Source organism: Grampus griseus (genome assembly GCF_964374135.1).
Source record: "Grampus griseus genome assembly, chromosome: 14".
Classification (NCBI taxonomy): domain Eukaryota; kingdom Metazoa; phylum Chordata; class Mammalia; order Artiodactyla; family Delphinidae; genus Grampus; species Grampus griseus.
The window spans coordinates 35,624,555-35,642,778 of record NC_139008.1 but is presented as its reverse complement, the minus strand read 5'-3'; the positions used below and the strand labels follow the sequence as shown (position 1 = coordinate 35,642,778).

The 18,224-nt window shown below is 55.2% G+C and overlaps 1 protein-coding gene across 1 annotated transcript in view; it reads right to left on the bottom strand.

Annotated features, from left to right (window-relative positions):
- The window catches only part of LOC309832422 (coronin-7), a 57,380-nt gene that overhangs the window by 26,711 nt on the left and 12,445 nt on the right, over positions 1 to 18,224 (bottom strand). Inside the window, exons 7-9 of the mRNA XM_082670179.1 lie at positions 7,713 to 7,763; positions 2,160 to 2,246; positions 1,638 to 1,720 (exon numbers count right to left, since the gene is read on the bottom strand). Coding sequence (XP_082526305.1) covers positions 1,638 to 1,720; positions 2,160 to 2,246; positions 7,713 to 7,763 — 221 coding nt within the window. The remainder of the gene's footprint in view (positions 1 to 1,637; positions 1,721 to 2,159; positions 2,247 to 7,712; positions 7,764 to 18,224) is intronic.

Sequence of the window (18,224 nt, the reverse complement as noted above, 5' to 3'; positions counted from 1 at the left end):
GCCTGGGGGTAGGGGACCCACCACCTCTCAGGCCAGCCTGGAGGCTGGCACGCATCCCTGGCATCCACCAGCTTTGTAGAGGGCTGGAGAGTCCCAGCTCCTTTGCCAAGGGCGTGGGCCCAGTGGGGCAGTGGCCAGGACTGGGGGATGAAGGGGGCGGGACACTGGCCTGGCCGCCCATCTGGGAGTGATTTGAGAAATTCCAGGCCTCGCTGGCCCTGCGAGGCTATTCTTAACTGCTATAATTACAGGGTCAGCCTTGGCCAGTGGCACCATGGGGTCTGGGCATCGTTAACTCCCCCAGGGGCCACACTGGGGCTGGGCAGGGGCTGCTCCTGGGGTGGGGGTGGGGCCAGCACAGATGGGGCGGAGCCTGGAAGGCAGGAAGTGGTGGGGAGAGGAGCATTTGATGGTAGTGCTGGCTCCCTTTTCCAGGCTGGGCCAGTTCCCTCCCTCTGCTGGGGGGCCCCATAGGGAAGGGGCTGTCTGGCCTGGGTAGGCGTGGAGGACAAGATATCAGTGCAGCATGAGGGCTGGGGGAGGGGTTGCTGGACATGAAGCCAGAAGGCCTGGGGTCCCTGATTCCTCCAGCGCAGGGGGACCCTGGTAACATCCCGCTGTATCCCCAGGGCCAAGAGCAGACAGAGGCCTCACACCTACTGCTATGGGATCTCACTCAGCCTTGCCTCCTTCATCTGCAAATTGGGCCTTTTCAGCACCCCAGGCTTTCCCTGGGTTGTGAGACAGGATGGGAGTGCCACCCTGATGGTTTCCCCTTCTCTGGGGGCTCTCAGCGGGGTTGCCCTGGCAGGAGCTCTTACGGCACTCAGCCCTGCGTGCCCCAGACACGGCCCTCACTGCTCCCAGAGCCTGGACAGGTCACCACGCCCTCTATGACTCAGTTTCCCTAGTTGTAAAACGGAAGAGGAAGGGGCTGAATGGATATCTAAGGACCAAGGCCCCATCCTGGCTCTGACCTCCCAGGTCCCTGCCTGGGTGGGATGTTCAGCAAGCCGCCCCAAGAGTCACAGCTGAACAGGAACCAGGTCTCACCACCTCCTGCACCAGCCGGGCTGCAGTCCTCCAGCCTCCTGTACCTCATCTCCTCAGCGGGCATCCTGGCGCGTGGGTTGCCCCTGCACAGAGCTGGCTGGGCCAGGACCCCGTGGGGCACCACCATAAACCCTCTTGCACACGCTTCCAGGAGGGTGGAAGGATGAGGTGCACTTGTACCTCCAGGTTGCCTGCACCCCCCAACCCGCCCAGGACCACCAGTGACAAGCATGTGGCCAGGGCTGAGGTATCACAGAAATTGCAGGTCCGAGGCCTGCCTCCGTCCTGCACTGGAGCCTCCAGACCTGCCAGCCCACCTGACCCCACCTCACCCCGCGGCCACCTCATGATCGTAGCCTCAGTTTCTTCAGTCTTTGGCTCCACCAGAACACTCACAGCAAAATCAAGTGCATCCCCAGACTCCCTGTCCCCGCACCGCCGAGTCACAGTCCCCTCCCCAAATGCCAAAACACACCAGCACAAGCCCCCGGGCAGAAGCCTGCCCCACAACCAGCAGTGTGCACTTACAGACATCACTGGGCCCTCAACGCCCCCAGCCATTCCAACACGCCAGCCACTCCTACCTGGGAGAGGTGTCCAGGGTGAGGGAGGTGCAGGCGCTGGAGAAGAGCCGGGTGTCCCAGAGCTTCACTTCACGCTCATGCATCTGCAGGGAGGGGGCAAAGAGGGGCTCAGAGGGGCCCAGCCCGGAACCCAGGGACTAAGGACACAGCCTGGCACGGGAGCACTCGCCCCAGAGCAGAGCATTCGGTGGGGGGGGCGGTAAGTCATGCCAGGGAGGGAGAGTTTGGGTTTTCAATGTCCTGCCCCTTTAAGAACCCTTAGGTGACAAGGGACAAGGGGCGGTTCCCTCTGTGGACTCTGGTCCCTGGGGGGGCCCACCGCAGTTCCCAGGGTCAGGCTTAGCTATTGCAGATGGAATCTGCCCGTTTTCAACAGCCGTTGGTCCCCTGGGGCTCTGAGACCCGGCTGCACACAGGGCCGTATATGGACGGGTCTGGAGCTGGCCCCAGCCCCCCCCTCCCAGTGGGCCTCGTCCCCGCCCTCTTGGTGTGGATGCCCTACTCCTCTGGGAGGAGACCTACCTTGTTGAAACCGGTGGACACAAGGTGCTCCTGGATGCCTGTCCACACCAGCCGGCCATCCCTGCTGTTCTCATGGGCCCACGTGCTCTGGAGGAGGAAAAAGATGGCACTGAGTTGAGCCTTGGGGGCCTCCTTGGTGGGGGGGGCACCCACCTGAGAGCCCTCCAGAGGGCAGGAGGGGTCAGCTGGGGACAGCTCTGCACCCAGAGGGCCTACTTGGCCACGAAGCTTGGGCTCAGTCTCCCTCCTTGTAAGGGGCCTGTCGGGCTGTTCTGCTCATGGCCAGGCCCCTCTTGCTGCGGTGATGGGGCTCAGGACGGCGGCACGTCCTTGCCTCTGCAGGTGTCCAGGGGGAGGCACTTGGCTGCTGGTCACCATCCTCGGGCTCTGAGGACCCCAGTGCCCTCTCGGAACTTCATTTTCCTTGCTCATGGCCTGGGCTGCCTACTTCCCAGGACTGTCGCGAGGATCAACTGAGACCACATGTGATAGGAACAGGCCAGCCACAAAGCGCCGTGCAAATCGAGGGATTACGAGTATTACTGTTGCCTCTTGACGCTGCCAGGGGGCCAGGGAGAGGGCCTGGTGCCAAGCATGGGGAACAGTCCCTGGAGAGGGCAGAAGAGTGCCCCTCTTGGCCCTCCCGTGGTACTGGAGCTGCCAGCAGGAAGGTTTGCTGGGCCCCTGGGAGGAGAGATGAGTTCAAACCGCAGGCGGCCCTGTCCCCCGGGCCCAAGCAGGGGGGAGCTGAGGGGGCCAGAGGAAATGCAAACAGCTCCCTCCCAGTCACCCTGGCCCCTGGAGCCTGAGACCAAAGACCCTGTTACCAAAATTAGCTCACCCCGAACTGTGGCCAGCTTCCTCCCAGCTTCCCACGATCTCCTTGGGAATGAATGAGGGAGCCAGGCGGCTGTGAGGAGCTGGCCCCGCGCCCCCTCCCCAGCCCGCGGAAGCCGACCCCAGCGTGGGAGACCATCGGAAACGGCTCCGTGTCATTCAAGGGGCTTTTCTCACTGCTTCCTTCCCACCCAGCTGTAGTCGGCACAGGAAGTCAGGGCTGGAGCCTGAGAACTAGGGCCCAACATCCCTCTCTTTACGCAAGACGGGCTGTGGGGTCAGGGCAAGGGTCAGCTCTGCCACCAACACCCCAGGGTCAATCAGAAGTGTCACATGGGCTCTCGCCCTCTCATCGGTGTGCAAACATCCCATGTAAGGAGCACCAGACGGCTCGCACTACATTAGCACACCATTCATTCATTCAACAGCCGTGCAGGCCTCCTCCTGGCCAGGTACTCTGCTGGGAGCTGGCAGTGGGGCCGAACACATCTCAGATGGATGGTCACGTCCGGGGTGAAGCAGGGCTGCTCACTCACTTGTTCTTTCATAATATGAATATTTGAGTTGCATGTGACACTAGGCACTGGGGACATGGTCAACAAAACAGAAAGGGTCCGCAAACTCATAGAACGTACAGGTTGAAAGGCAGATGTGAACCAAACAGAAATAACTATGTCAGCGAGTTGCTGTAAGTGGGGGGTTAGGGGTGCGAGCTTTGGAGTCAGACTGGCTGGGTGAAAGCCAAGCCACCAACAGCCTCGTCCCAGGATGTGCCTCAGTGTCCTGACCCACACAAAGAGCACCATGATGGACCCACTGTGGAGGGCGAAGCGCTCAGGGTTGTGTCCGGCACACATCAATGTGCATTTTTTAGAAGCATGGTAACAGGGTACAATAGAGTATAATTGAGGGCAGTGGATTTAGGGTAACACTTAAGATGTGAAGGATTGGCAGGCGTGAGCCAGTGGTGGGGACCAGCATCTGTGAAGAGTCGGGGTCTCGGAGAGCGAAGAGGCCGGCACAGCTGGCAGCGGGGTCGGGGGAGAGGAGGAGGCGGAGCAGGGTCTACAGGGCCTGTGGACAGCGAGGGAGCGTTTTTCATCCAGAGGCACAGGTTTGGATGGAACATTCTTTGGCCCGTGTCTCCACCTTCCTATTTCACACACAGAGAAACCAGAGGCCCAGAGAGAGGAAGCCATCTGCCCCAAGTCACCCAGTAGGACAGCCACCTACACCAACCGTTACTGTTCTCTGTCTGCACAAGAGGAGCTGATGGAGGACAGGCAAGGAGACAGGCACAGCCAGAAGGCAGCAGAGCCCAGACCAGGAGGAGCCCAGGATGCTGGCTGCCCCCAGGCACCTCGGGTCTCCAGCAATCCTCCCTGAACGAGTTCACACTGGGGGAACCAGGCAGTGATGGGCAGGGCATTGTGGGCTGGCGAGTCCTGCTCGCCCCACAGCTCTCCACTCTCACCTCGGGTCTCAGAGGACATGGCACCCAGGAGGTGGAGACAAGGTCAGAGCTTAGGCTGAGCCCAGTGCACCCAACATGGGCACACCCAGCTCAGTCTGCCCCAGGGGTCAGAGGAAGCCCCAGCAACTTGGAGGGGAGGCCAAGGACCCCCTCCCCATTCCGCTATCCCCAGATCACTGGAGTGACTTTCAGTTTCAAAAATGGCAAGTTTTTTGCTGACCTCAGTGGGACTCGGGGAGGAGGAGCCCTCCCTCCAAATCCCCGGATTCTCATTCTCCTGGGGTAGAGGGGAGGCTGCAGTTGGGACCCAGGCACCCTGCCACCCGAACCTGAGCCCTGTCATAGGAAGCCGCTGATGGTGATCCCGAGCCTGCAGGCCAGGCCTTGGGGTTTCCCTCTTACAGGCAGCTAGGTGGAGAAGCCCCTCGATACCCCCATGTCTCCCCCACACCTGGCCCCAAGGAGAGAACAGGAGGGGCTGAGGCCAGGCCGCGCCTGCCCAGTACAGGGGCGCCAGAGCAGGCGCATACCCAGCATTCCAGCTGCAGTGAAGCCAAATCCCCCCTCTGTCGCCACAGCAACGCTTCCTGTGTGGGGCAGGGCGACTGGAAGAGCGGCCCTGGGCTCCTTCCTAAGGTGAGGGGACCTTCTCCGGTGGTAAGACCCCCATCACTCACCCACACCCCTCCTCAGCCAGGCTCAGTCCTGGGCCGCAGATGCTGGCCCCCCAGGCCTGTCTGACACGGGGTGGTCGGAAGGAGCAGTTCCGCCTGTCCACGCCAGAGGTCCTCTGGCCCCCTCCTGCCCTGGACCAGCCTGTCAAAGCTCACCACCCCTGGGTACCCCCTCAGCTGTGGCTTCTACTTCCCTGGCACGGCCATGGCTTCAGGGCCTCGGCCACCCCCACTGGGGCTCTGGCACAGTGAAGGGGCAGGAGAGGCCTGGGGCTCCGGAGTCAGATGGACCGAACCTGCCTCTGCCACTCAGCTGTGAAACCCTGGGGGAAAAAATAACCAAAGGACTGACTTTACAGGATGGTCAGGAGAGTGGAAGGAGATTGTGCGTGCCAAGAGCCTGGGACATAATAACCCGTCATAAATGCAACCTAAAAACAAAGCAGAGGGTGTGAACAGGAGGGAGCCGCCCAAGCATCCCCTGCTCCAAGCTCCAGTCTCCAGAGGAAGGGCCCAAAAAAGACAGTGGAGGGAGGACTCCCCAGGCCTCCCTGCCCAGCCCCCAGGCCATGGGGACAGCCAGTGGGGCAGGGAGGGCAGAAGCTGGAGGGAGGGCAGTGCCTTCTTCCCCAACCCCCACCAGTACCCCCTCCAGTGGGGAAGGAGGATCTCAGAAGAAGGCACTCCCAAAAGGCCTCTCCCCCGAGCTGGCCCCTCGGCTCACACCGACCCTGGCTGCCAGCAGCAGTTTTCTTAATAGAAGCCAGGTGTGGGCCAGATGCCCTGGCGGAAGTGGGGGGCAGGGCCAGGCAGAGGGCAGCATTCCAGGTCCTGCTGCCCCCGCATAAGCGGCCAAGCACAGGCAGCGTCCCAGGAGCTAGGAGGGGGTGGGAGCCACCCACGCTCTTCCCGGGTCTCCTCGGCCCAGAAACCCCCTTCAGGGGGGCTCCCTCCCTCTTCTCTGAACTTGGAGCCCTTGGACGGCAGCCATTGCATCTCTACCTCAGCACCATGACTGCCTCCAGTTGCTGGAGGAGGAGGAGAGAAAGGAGGAAAGGGTTCAGCTGGATGAGCTGGCCAGAGGCACTGCCTAGCTGGGGCAGGAATGGAGGTGCCGGGCGCTGTGGCCTGGACCCTGGGGAGGAGAGGGTGACCTGAGAAAGCTGCGGGGAGAAGGCCTCAGTCTCCCTCCTCGAGCTGAGCCTGGGGCCCCTTTCCAGGCAAAGACTGAAGGTTATTTAACACAGAAAGCTACAGTGAGGCCCACTGCTCACGCTGCCCTGAGGCTCATATAGCTCCACCACAGCCAAGGGGCGACGACACCAAGGAACCAAGACCCAGCCTCGAGGAAGCAAGGCCAGGGTGGAGCTAAAGCCACTTCTGCTGGGCTTGGTTCACCTGCCAGGATGGGGCCTCCTCTTGGTCTTCAGCCAGTCAGAGGTGGAGCTGACTGCACTGCCCTGGGAAAGAGCTGCAATTGGCTGTATGAAGGGGAGGTGTGTGTGTGTGTGTGTGTCTGTGTGTGTCTGCGTGTGTGTGTGTCTGTGTGCGCTACTACTGCTTGGGTTTAGACTGGTGGATTACCCTTGACCCCGGGTGGGGAACAAGTCCTAGAAATGGAGATGAGGCATCTCTGCTGGGCCTGGGGCCTCGCTGGGGAGCTCTGCCCACGAGCTGGCAGCAGAACCCTGAACTGCACCTTCCTCAGGAAAGAAGGCTCCTCAGCTTCTAGAAGAATTTTTAAAAATGTAAATCCGCTCATTTCACTGTTGGCTTATAACTCTAATGGCTCCCAAAGCACAGGTGACAAGCCCCTGACTCAGGCTCCTAGGACAAGCTCAGTCCGCCCCAGGCCGTCCACAGCAGCACTCAGGCCTCAGCCCCAAGCCAGCTCCTCAGGGAAGCACTAAATCACTCCAGCAAGAGGAGCCCCCCAGCAATTGCCCCGTATCTGTCTCGTTCACCACAGAACATTCTATGCCTGGCACCAAGTTGTTCTCAAATGAATGAACGAGTCCCCAGTGGCTCAATGCCTGCAGCATGAACCCATCGCCTGGCCTCCTCGTTTGGAACTCAAAGGGCCACATGCACCCATGCACAGCCAGACACAAACCGAACCCGCTCAGCGCCCGGGGCCCACAGATCAGGCAGGCCCCCCAGCACCAGGGCCTGGAGGGGTGCAGAGGGTGGGGGCTGAGTCTTCTTGGCTCCTCTGTGGCTGGCCTCCGCTGACCGTACCAGGAAAGGTGGGTAGAGATGAGGGTTTCAAAGGAGAGGAAGTTGGAATCTCAAATTAGCTTCCTGAAGCCACAGGATGCTTCCACCGAAGGCCTGTGGGCGGCCTGGCTGCCCCCACCCTGTGATCAAAGCTGGATCCTCCCAAGACCCAGAACATGCTTCCCAGAAAGAGCCTCGAGCCACCTCCCAGGTGACCCCCACGTACCCGCCAGGCCTCGGCCAGGGGCACGGGGAGTGGCAGAATCTGTGTGTCAGAGGCTGAGCTGCCCTTGCCCGTGCCTGCTGAAGCCGCTGGGGCCTCAATCCAGCTCCGCTGCCCACACAACTCACCTGGGAGGCCTCGGGCTTGGCTCTGGGGTCAAAGATGCGCAACTGCTTGTCCTGGAAAAGCAGAGAGGAGAAAACAGCACAATTAGGCCGGGGAGGTCCTCTGGGAGGGGGCCTATCTCCCCCACCCCTAGGCTCTGATGGTCCCACACCCAGTACACAGGTTGAGCATCAGGCACCAGGCGACCCCTCCCCAGCCCAGTTCCTCCTTCTCACAGCAGGGGGCAGGCCCCCTTTCCAGCCCATCACCCACAACAAAGACTGTGACAAGAGTTCACATTTCCGGAGCACCTACTATGTGACACGCATGATCTCACCCTATCTTTCCAACCACCTTATGAAGCCGTGCTATCACCATGACCCCTTCACAGATGGAGAAACTGAGGACCAGAACCAAACTCTAGGTTCCCAGCCGCTACACATGTGTCCGGCCCTGTGCTCAGCCCAGCCTAGAGGGGCTCACAGGACAACATAATTTCTACACTTAACTTGGCGTCTAACCAGGACAGCAAGCTTGCACATCCATCTATCACTCAGCACACAGTTACTGGTTCAGAATACCTGACTGAGGGTGGGGATGGGAACAGACGAAAAAAGAAGAAAAAAAATACCAAAACAAAATGCCCATACCTTATATAAACAGCTTTCTTTCTGTGGAATAATCTCTCTGCGTGTGTGAGTGTGAAAGTGTACACAAATGTACATGCATAAAGAACTGGGGGAGAGGAGGCGGAATCTGTATCCATTGACTATTTACAGGCTTGGCCATGATAAATTGTTAACTGCAAAAAGGAAGATGCAGAGTTACGCGGTGTGGTGTGATTCTACTGTGGTAAAAGTAAAAAACTCCATTTGTCTGACCACATTCCTGTATGTTTTGCAAGTCTGCTGAGTAAGGAGAAAGGTCTTGACAGGCACGGGCCATGTTTTAATGCTGGCACCAGGGGTGAGGCAGGTGAGGGGTGATCAGCTTTTCCTTTTTACATCTTAGTACAGCTCCACTTTTTTCCGATCAGCACAGATTCATATTTTCTTATTTCAAAAAACAATCAACCAGCAATGAACAATTGGAATTTGAAATTAAAAACACAATACCATTTACATCAGCACCCCACAAAAATGAAATACTTAGCTAGAAATCTAACAAAATGGGACTTCCCTGGTGGTCCAGTGGTTAAGACTCCATGCTTCCACTGCAGGGGGCGCAGGTTCAATCCCTGGTCGGGGAACTAAGACCCTGCATGCCACACGGCACAGCCAAAAAAAAAAAACTAACAAAATACGTATAAGATCTACATGAGGAATACTACAAAACCGCTGAAAGAAATCACAGAATTAAACAAATGCAGAGATATTCCACGTTCACAGTTAGGAATACTCAATATTGTCAAGATATCAGCTCTTCCCAACTTGACTTATAGATTCAATACAATCCCAATGAACATCCCAACAAGTTTTGTGAATAGCGACAAACTGATTATGAAGCTTATGTGGAGAGGCAAAAGACTCAGAATCGTCAACACAAAATAAAGGAGAAGAACAAAGATGGAGGACTGCTGCTTCCCGGCTATATTCTAAAGCTACAGTAATCAGGACGCTGTGGATCTGCACAAAGACAGACAAATAGATCAATGGAACAGAACAGAGAGCCCAGAGGAAGACCCCCTTAACTACAGCCAGCTGATCTTCGACAAGGGAGCAAAGGCAATACAATGGAGCAAAGACAGTCTTTTCAACAAATGGTGCTGGAACAACTGGGCATCCACATGCAAAGAAATGAATCTAGACACAGACTTTACATCTTTCACAAAAATCAACTAAAAATGGATCATAGTCTTTTTTTTTTTTTTTTGCGGTACGCAGGCCTCTCACTGTTGTGGCCTCTCCCATTGCGGAGCACAGGCTCCAGATGTGCAGGCTCAGCGGCCATGGCTCACAGGCCCAGCCGCTCCGCGGCATGTGGGATCTTCCCAGACCGGGGCACAAACCCGTGTCCCCTGCATCGGCAGGCGGACTCTCAACCACTGCGCCACCAGGGAAGCCCTGGATCATAGTCTTAAACATAAAAACACAAACCTTTATTATAAAACCTCTAGAAGATAGCATATGAGAAAACCTAGGTGACCTTGGGTTTGGCAATGACCTATTAGATACAATACCAAAAGTGTAACCTATGAAAGAAAAAACTGATAAATTGGACTTCATTAAAATTATAAACTACTGGTCTGCAAAAGACACTGTTAAGAAAATAAAGACATGCCACAGACTGGGAGAAAACATTTGCAAAGCACATATCTGAGAAAGAACTTATATCCAAAAAACACAAAGAACACTTAAAACTAAGAAAAAAAAATTTAAAAATAGGCAAGAGATCAGAATGGACACCTCACCAAAAAAGATACACAGAAGAAAATTGAAAACATGAAAAGATGCTTAACACTGTATCTCATTAAGGAACTGTAAATTAAAACAACAATAAGCTACCACTACAAACCTACTAGAATGCCTAAATTTCAAAAAACTGACAATACCAGGGCTTCCCTGGTGGCGCAGTGGTTGAGAGTCCACCTGCCGATGTAGGAGACACGGGTTCGTGCCCCGGTCCGGGAAGATCCCACATGCCGCGTGCCCCGGTCTGGGAAGATCCCACATTCCGCAGAGCGGCTGGGCCCGTGAGCCATGGCCGCTGAGCCTGCGCGTCCAGAGCCCGTGCTCCACAACGGGAGAGGCCACAACAGTGAGAGGCCCACATACCGCAAAAAAAAAAAAAAAAAACTGACAACACCAAATACTGGTGAGGATGCGGAGCAACAGGAACTCTCATTCACACTTCTGGTGGGAATGCAAAATGATTAAGGCCACTTTAGAAGACAGTCTGGCAGTTTCTTACAAAGCTTTAAAGAAAAAAAAAAACTCTTACTACATGATTCAGCAACTGTATTTACCTAATATCCTAAGTATTTACCCAAATAAGTTAAAAACTTATATCCACATAAATGTTTATAGCACTTGCAAAAAACTGGAAGCAGCCAAGAAGTTCCTCAGTAAGTGAATGAATAAATAAACTGTGGTACATTCATACAATGGAATATTGTTCAGCGATAAAACAAATAAATAGCTCAGACCCCAAACCATAAAACTCCAAGAAGAAAACATAGGGGAAAAACTTCATGACATTGAATTTGGTAATGATTTCTTTCTTTTTTAAGAATTTTATTTATTTATTTATTTATTTTATTTTTGCCTGCATTGGGTCTTTGTTGCTGTGCACAGGCATCTTCTAGTTGTGGTGCGCAGGTTTCTCATTGTGGTGGCTTCTCTTGTTGCAGAGCACGGGCTCTAGGCTCCCAGGCTTCAGGAGTTGTGGCTCACAGGCTCTAGAGCACAGGCTCAGTAGTTGTGGTGCACGGGTTTAGCTGCTCCGTGGCATGTGGGATCTTCCCAGACTAGTGCTCGAACCCGTGTCCCCTGAATTGGCAAGCGGATTCTTAAGCACTGTGCCACCAGGGAAGCCCGGTAATGATTTCTTAAATATGATAACAAAGCACAGAGAAAAGCAAAAATAGACAAATGAGACTACGTAAAACTTAACTTTTGTTTATCAAAGACCACAACAGAGTAAAAAGACAACCTACAGAATGGGAGAAAATATTTTCACATCATCTATCTTATAAGGAATAAATATCCAGAGCATATAAAGAACTTATATTACTCAAAAATGAAAAATCAAATAAACCAACTAAAAATGAGCGAAGAACGTGAATAGACATTTTCCCATAGATACACAAATGGCCAACAAGCAAGTGAAAAGATGTTTAACATCACTAATCCTCAGAGAAATGCAAATGAAAATTATAGTAAGATATCACCTCACACCCGACAGAATGGCTACTATCAAAAAATCTGGAATATAACAAGTGTTGGTGAGGGTGTGGAAAGTTGGAATCCTTGTGCATGGTGGTGGGAACATAGAATGGTACAGATGCTATGGAAAACAGTCTAGCAGTTCCTCAAAAAATTAAAAATAGAATTATCATATGATTCAGCAACTCTGGGTATAAACCCAAAAGAACTGAAAATAGGGTCACAAAGAAATATTTGCACACCCATGTTCGCAGCAGCATTATTCACGATACCCAAGACACAGAGGCAACCCAAGTGTCCACTGACAGATGAATGGATAAACAAAACATGGGACTTCCCTGGTGGTACAGTGGTTAAGAATCCGCCTGCCAATGCAGGGGACACGGGTTTGATCTCTGGTCCAGGAAGATCCCACATGCCACGAAGCAACTAAGCCCGTGCGCCACAACTACTGAGCCTGCACTCTAGAGCCCGAGAGCCACACTACTGAGCCCACACGCCACAATACTGAAGCCTGCGCACCCTAGAGCCCATGCGCCACAACTACTGAAGCCCACACACTCTAGGGCCCGTATTCTACAACTACTGAGCCTGCGTGCTGCAACTACTGAAGCCTGTGCTCCGCAACAAGAAAAGCCACTGCAACGAGAAGCCCATGCACCGCAACAAAGAGTAGCCCCCGCTCGCTGCAACTAGAGAAAGCCCGCGCACAGCAGCAAAGACCCAACACAGCCAAAAAACAAAACAAAACAAAACGTGGTATACACATTCAATGAAATATTTTTCAGTCTGAAAAAGGAAACCCTGTCACATGCTACAGTATGAATGAACCTTAAGGACATTATGCTAAATGAAATAAACCATTTACAGAAGGACAAATAATGTATGATTCCATTTATATGAGGTATTTAAAGTAGTCAAATTCATAGATATGGAAAGTAAAATGATTACAAGAGGCTGGGGTAGGGGCCAAAGAGAAGTTGTTCAGTGGGTGTAGAGTTTCAGTTCTGGAGATCTGTTTCACAACAGTGTAAATATACTTAATACTAGAACTGTATATTTAAAATGGTTAAGATGGCAAATTTTATATGTGTTTTTTATACCAAAATTAAAAAAAATAGCTATCAGTCCACAAAAAGATATGGAAGACCTATAAATGCATATTACTAAGTGAAAGAAGCCCATCTGGAAAGGCTACATATTCTTTGATTCCAACTATGACACTTGACATCCAGGAGAAGGCAAATCTTACAGAGACAACAAAAAGATCAGTGGTTGCCAGGGGTTTGGGAAGAGGAAGGCAGGGACGAACGGGTGAAGCACAGGGCACTTTTTTTTAGGGCAGTGAAACTATCCTGTGTGAAGCTGTAATGATGGATACATGATGTCATGCATTTGTGGGAACCCACAGAAAGCACATCAAGAGTGAACCCTGGGGACTTCCCTGGCAGTCCAGTGGCTTAAGACTCCACGCTCCCAATGCAGGGGGCCCAGGTTCGATCCCTCGTTGGGGAACTAGATCCCACATGCCGCAACTAAGAGTTCGCATGCCACAACTAAAGATCCTGCATGTTGCAACAAAGATCCCGCAAGCGGCAGCAAAGATCCCACGTGCCGCAACCAAGACCCAGCACAGCCAAATAAATAAATAAATATTTTTTTTTAAAAAAAGAAAGACCGGGCTTCCCTGGTGGCGCAGTGGTTGAGAGTCCGCCTGCCGATGCAGGGGACATGGGTTTGTGCCCCGGTCTGGGAGGATCCCACATGCTGCGGAGCGGCTTGGCCCGTGTGCCATGGCCACCGGGCCTGCGCGTCCAGAGCCTGTGCTCCGCAACGGGAGAGGCCACGGCAGTGAGAGGCCCGCACACCGTAAAAAAAAAAAAAAAAAAGAAAGACCAAGTTTGTTTAAAAAAAAAAAAAAACATGGAAGAGTGAACCCTAATGTAGATTGTGGGCTTTAGTTACTGTAGCAACATTGGTTTAACTATAACAAACGCACCTCACCAATGCAAGGTGGAGTAGGGAGGGGAATATGGGGACTCCTGGCCCTGTCTGCCTGGCCCTGCCTAGGTGCTTGGGATTCAGACAGAGCAGACAGTCTCTGCTGAGTGCTGGTGTCTGCAACCCAGAGGTGGTCACAGGTAACTCTGGGGAGGAACCTGGACCTGACTTGAGCCCAGAGGACAAGTGGAGCTTGTACTGGGAAGGAAAAGGCATTCGAGGGAGGAGGAGAACGAGCAAAGATGTGGAGACAGGAGCTCGCTGGCATGAGACGTGGAGGGAAGACGAGGTCATACAGGGAGAATGAATGGCAGGAGTGGGGGGCAGCAGGCAAGCACACAGCTGGACAAGGGAGGGGTCAGCCTGCAGAGGCCTCGAAAGCCAGGCCTCCCTCCACGGGCCTTCACGGGCAGGGTCCCAGGGTTCTCCTTCCAGCTGCAGTTTACTGAGCACTTCCTACGTGCCAGGTGGGCACCAGGCACAGTCCAGTGGTTAGTTCTGAGGCACCGTCCACTCCACAGCCTCGGTCGGGAGGAGGCTGCTTAGAGACAGACAGCGATCAGACAGACAAGGACAGTGAGGGACACAGGATGGAGACAGGCAGAAAGAACAGTGAGAGACAGAGAGAGGATGGGGAAAGATAGAGGGTCAGAGAAGAACAGAGACACAGAAAGAGAGAAAGACAGAGAACAGAGACAACTATAGACACAGAAAAGACAGCAAGGGACAGTGAAAGAACCAGAGATTGAGAACAGAGACAGGGCAGCACGGGACAGACAGAGGATGGGTCAAGCAGTGAACGACATTGGATCTCGACAGATGACAGGCAAGAGGGAAGCCCTCCTGGCAGCAAGGGCCACTCCCACCCCTGTGGAGACCAGACAGGCAGGGTTAGGACGCCAAATCCACCACTGATGTGCTCTGTGACCTGGGCAAACCCCAGAGCCCAGGGTGGGGTGAGGGTGATGGCAGCACCTCTCACAGGTCGGAGGCACAGTCTTGGGACCTGGGCACCTCCCTAAAGGCAGCTGGGCCATCGAGCACAGAATTCCAACAGGAGGTCCAGACCAGGCTTCAGACTGGGCACTGGGGGCTGGACTGGCGCTGGTGGGGCCTGCAGGGCCGGGCAGCGGGGGTGACACTGGGCTGCCGAGGCGCTGGGCTCACAGGCCCACTCCCGGTGGAGTGGGAGCCCAGCTGGCCAAGCCCAGCCATCTGTGGGGCCAGCGTGCCCCCTAGCGGCCACCTGCTCCTCCCCTCAGCCGCAGGAGCTGGGAGGGGAGCCAGAACGGGCTTCACTGGGCTGAGCCAGCCCCTCGCCCTGCAGGGGCATCAGGAAGCCTGCAGGTAGAACTGCTCCAAGGCAGGACAGGAGTCATAACCAGGTAGCCAGGGAGGTTTTCCCCGTGGGGTTGGCGGGGAGCACAGTGTGGAGACCAGGGAGGCCCTGATGAGAAGAATGTTGCCGACCACTGGTCAAGAGGGGCTCAGGCTCCCTCCTGATGAGGGTGGGCCCCTCACGGGCTCCTCTCGCACTCTCAGAACAAACCCATGGGCACCTCCACCTGGACTGCGGTCACAGGGGCAGCCCCCCTCCTGCACCACTCCCCAAGGGCTTGCGGTTTTTGACTAACCCGTTCAGGATCCTGAGGCTCCCTTTACAGCAAAGGAAGGGGCAGTGGACACAGGACTGTGGTGATACCTGGCACTCACTGACACATGACACCCTTCAAGGACAGCGTCCTCCCCCAGGATGCCGCACCCACATCAACAGTATCGCGAGGCCCTGTGTCCCCACAGGTAACCAGGTCTAGGAACTGGGGTGGGAGCTGGGGGGCCTCCCCTGGGCACCACTCCAGGCAACCCACTTGGGAAATCTGTTTCTCGTCCCTGCGCCTTTGGGCTCTGGGCGGAGAAGGCACAGAGGTCCACCAGACTCAGAGGTGGCCTGCTCCACTAATCCCTCCCCACAAGACACCAGCAGGTGAGGAGTTGAGTCGCCGTCCCAGGACACAATGGGGACAGGGTGCTCTGTGACTGGGTAGCTCTTCCTTCTCCACCCGCCCCGCTCTGGGCCCAATCTTGATGGTAAATGGGGCTCAGACCCCTGGGGACGTGGGGCTGGACCCCCACAACAGAGACGCCCCTGTAACCAGCAGGGGGGCAGTCCAGAGTTCAGGAGCCCAGCCTGGGTGGTGGGGAGGAAGAGGATGAGACCAGCGGCCCAGGGTTCCTCTCGCAAGGTTGCAGCCAGATCCTGGGAAAGCTGTCCCCAGGGATGGCACTCTGGGGACTGCCGTGGCTGCAGGGTTTGTGGTGAGGCCCTCCGTCCCTGGGTGCTGAGGGCTCGCAGCTGTCACCCCTCCTGGCACTGCTGCCCACAGCCATGCGCATGTCCAGTGACTGGTCAGCATGGGGACAGGGCCCAGCCCCCTTGCCTCAACAGGGACAGCTCCCGCATAGTTCCACAAGGCATCTGCAAGCAGTCCCTGGACCTAACGCCCTCAGCCCCCTCCTAGGTACCCACAGCCCCATGCTCTGCCAGGCCTTCCCCCAGGGAGTCACTTCTCCCTGCGCTGGCCCCCCTCCTGAAGGCTGATATGCTCCTTGCCATCACCCCACCCCCACACCGTGTCCTCCACCACAGTGACTGCTGCCCTCAGAACAAAGCCCTCGCGTGGCCTCCGGCTCGGCCTCAGCTGGCCCTACCCTGCTCCCGGCCACACCCCTCAGCTGGCTGCCTCTGAACACAGCAGGACCCCTGGGAGACAGGACCCCCCGGGAGAGTGCCTGCCTCCTAATCGATCCCTCCGCAGCCTCGTCAAAGCCAGACTCAACCACACTGGGGGTTCCGACCACTCTGGGGGGTCCGGTTCATATCAGGCCCAGCTGGGCCGGGAGCTCTGGGGAGCACCGGCACCTCTGGCTGCTCCACAGGAAACGACCCACGTCCAGCCCCCAGACACCTGCTCCCTAGACACCCTGCCTGGGGCTGGGCTGGGGGCCTGGAGCCGAGTGGACGCAGGGCGGAGGCCACAGGCTAGACTGGCCTCATGGGTTGCAGCTCTCGAGTGAAGGGCCGTCCAGGCCACAGTACCTGCGGGCAGGGTGGGGTGCTGGCGGGCAGCCCGGGCAAGCTCTACAGAAGCTGCCTTCCTCCCCATCCAGGGCCGTGGCCCAGGCAGGATGATGTGTGGGCCATTGCTGAGGCCAGTCCCTGCTCAGAACATCACCTGTCTGCACAGGACTGCTCCATCACCATGGAAACCAAGGCCCCTTCCTGCTGCCCTTCTGTCAAGCTGCCCGCGGCCACACACTGCAGCTCTGACCACCTCAGGCACCCACTGGAATGTGAGGAGGAGGAAGAGCAGGGCCCTCCCTCAGGGGCTGGGGCTTTCCGCACACTTCCTCGAGGACTCACATGTGGGATGGGCAGCCCTGCTCTGTTCAACCTCCAGGCTCAGAGGGCTGACTGCACACCCACGGACACATGACTCCCCGCAAAGCCCAAGTTGGAGCCCAAGGCGTTCACAGAACAGCCCCAGGGCCGCCTCCTCTGGAAAGCCGCTGGCTAAAATGTATCAACCACCTTAAGAATCTTCACAGCCTGCAGTCAGCAACACCCCTCATAGGAATCTAGGTGGGGGTGGGCAAGCTCTAAGGCCCACAGGCCACATCCAGCCTGAGACCTGGCTCTACCAATGCAGTTTTACTGGGACACAGCTACGCTCCTCATGTATGTACTGCCCATGGCTGCTGCTCTGCTACAAGGTGCACTGACAGAGACAGCCTGGCCTGCAAAACCCAAAGCATCTACTATCTGGCCCTTCACAGAAAAAGTTTGCCCCTACTCTAGGCTAAGAAACTCACAGAGAAGGCAGAGAAAAACCCTATATACAGATAATTCAAACGTTACAGCTTATAACAGTGACATAAACTGGAAGTAATCCACGCTTCTGAGAGTAGGAGGTCCACTGAGAAAACTGTGAATCTATATGATTAAATATTTCCCATGACATTTATTAAATTTTTGATGAATTAGAGAAAATGTTTATTATGTGGAACAAAAAACTAACATGGAGAGTATGATTCCTACACGTATAGAAAAAGCATAGAGAGAAAGATTTCAAAATGGTGACAGGCCCTGTCCCTGGGTGGAAGGGTTACAGGTGACTTTTTTTTTTTTTTTTTTTTTGCTTCTTTACTTTTTCACTGCTCTCCAAAATTTGTAAAACAAGCATAAACTACTATGCTTGGGTGATCAAAACACCTCCCATGACAATTCCCTTCCAGCTTCCTCCTCGCTCCCATCCTGTCTCATTCTGTCCCTCTCTCTCTCTCTCTCTCTCTCTCTCTCACACACACACACACACACACACACACACGCTGTGGAGGCAGCACAGAGGGGGTTTCTCAGTGGAGGGGGAGGTCACAGCCCAAACACAGGACTCTGTCTAGGCTGGTCCCTCTGCCTGGGACACCTGTCCCCTCCTCAGTAAGGGCAGCCCCGACCTCACTGTCCCTGGGAAGCTGTGTCACCATCCTTTTGCCCGAGCAAGGGAACCATGTGACCGCCTTGCCCTCGAGCACGGCTCCTTAGGGATCTAAGGGGACAGTAGCCCCGTCTGATTTACCTCTCGACCCCCAGAG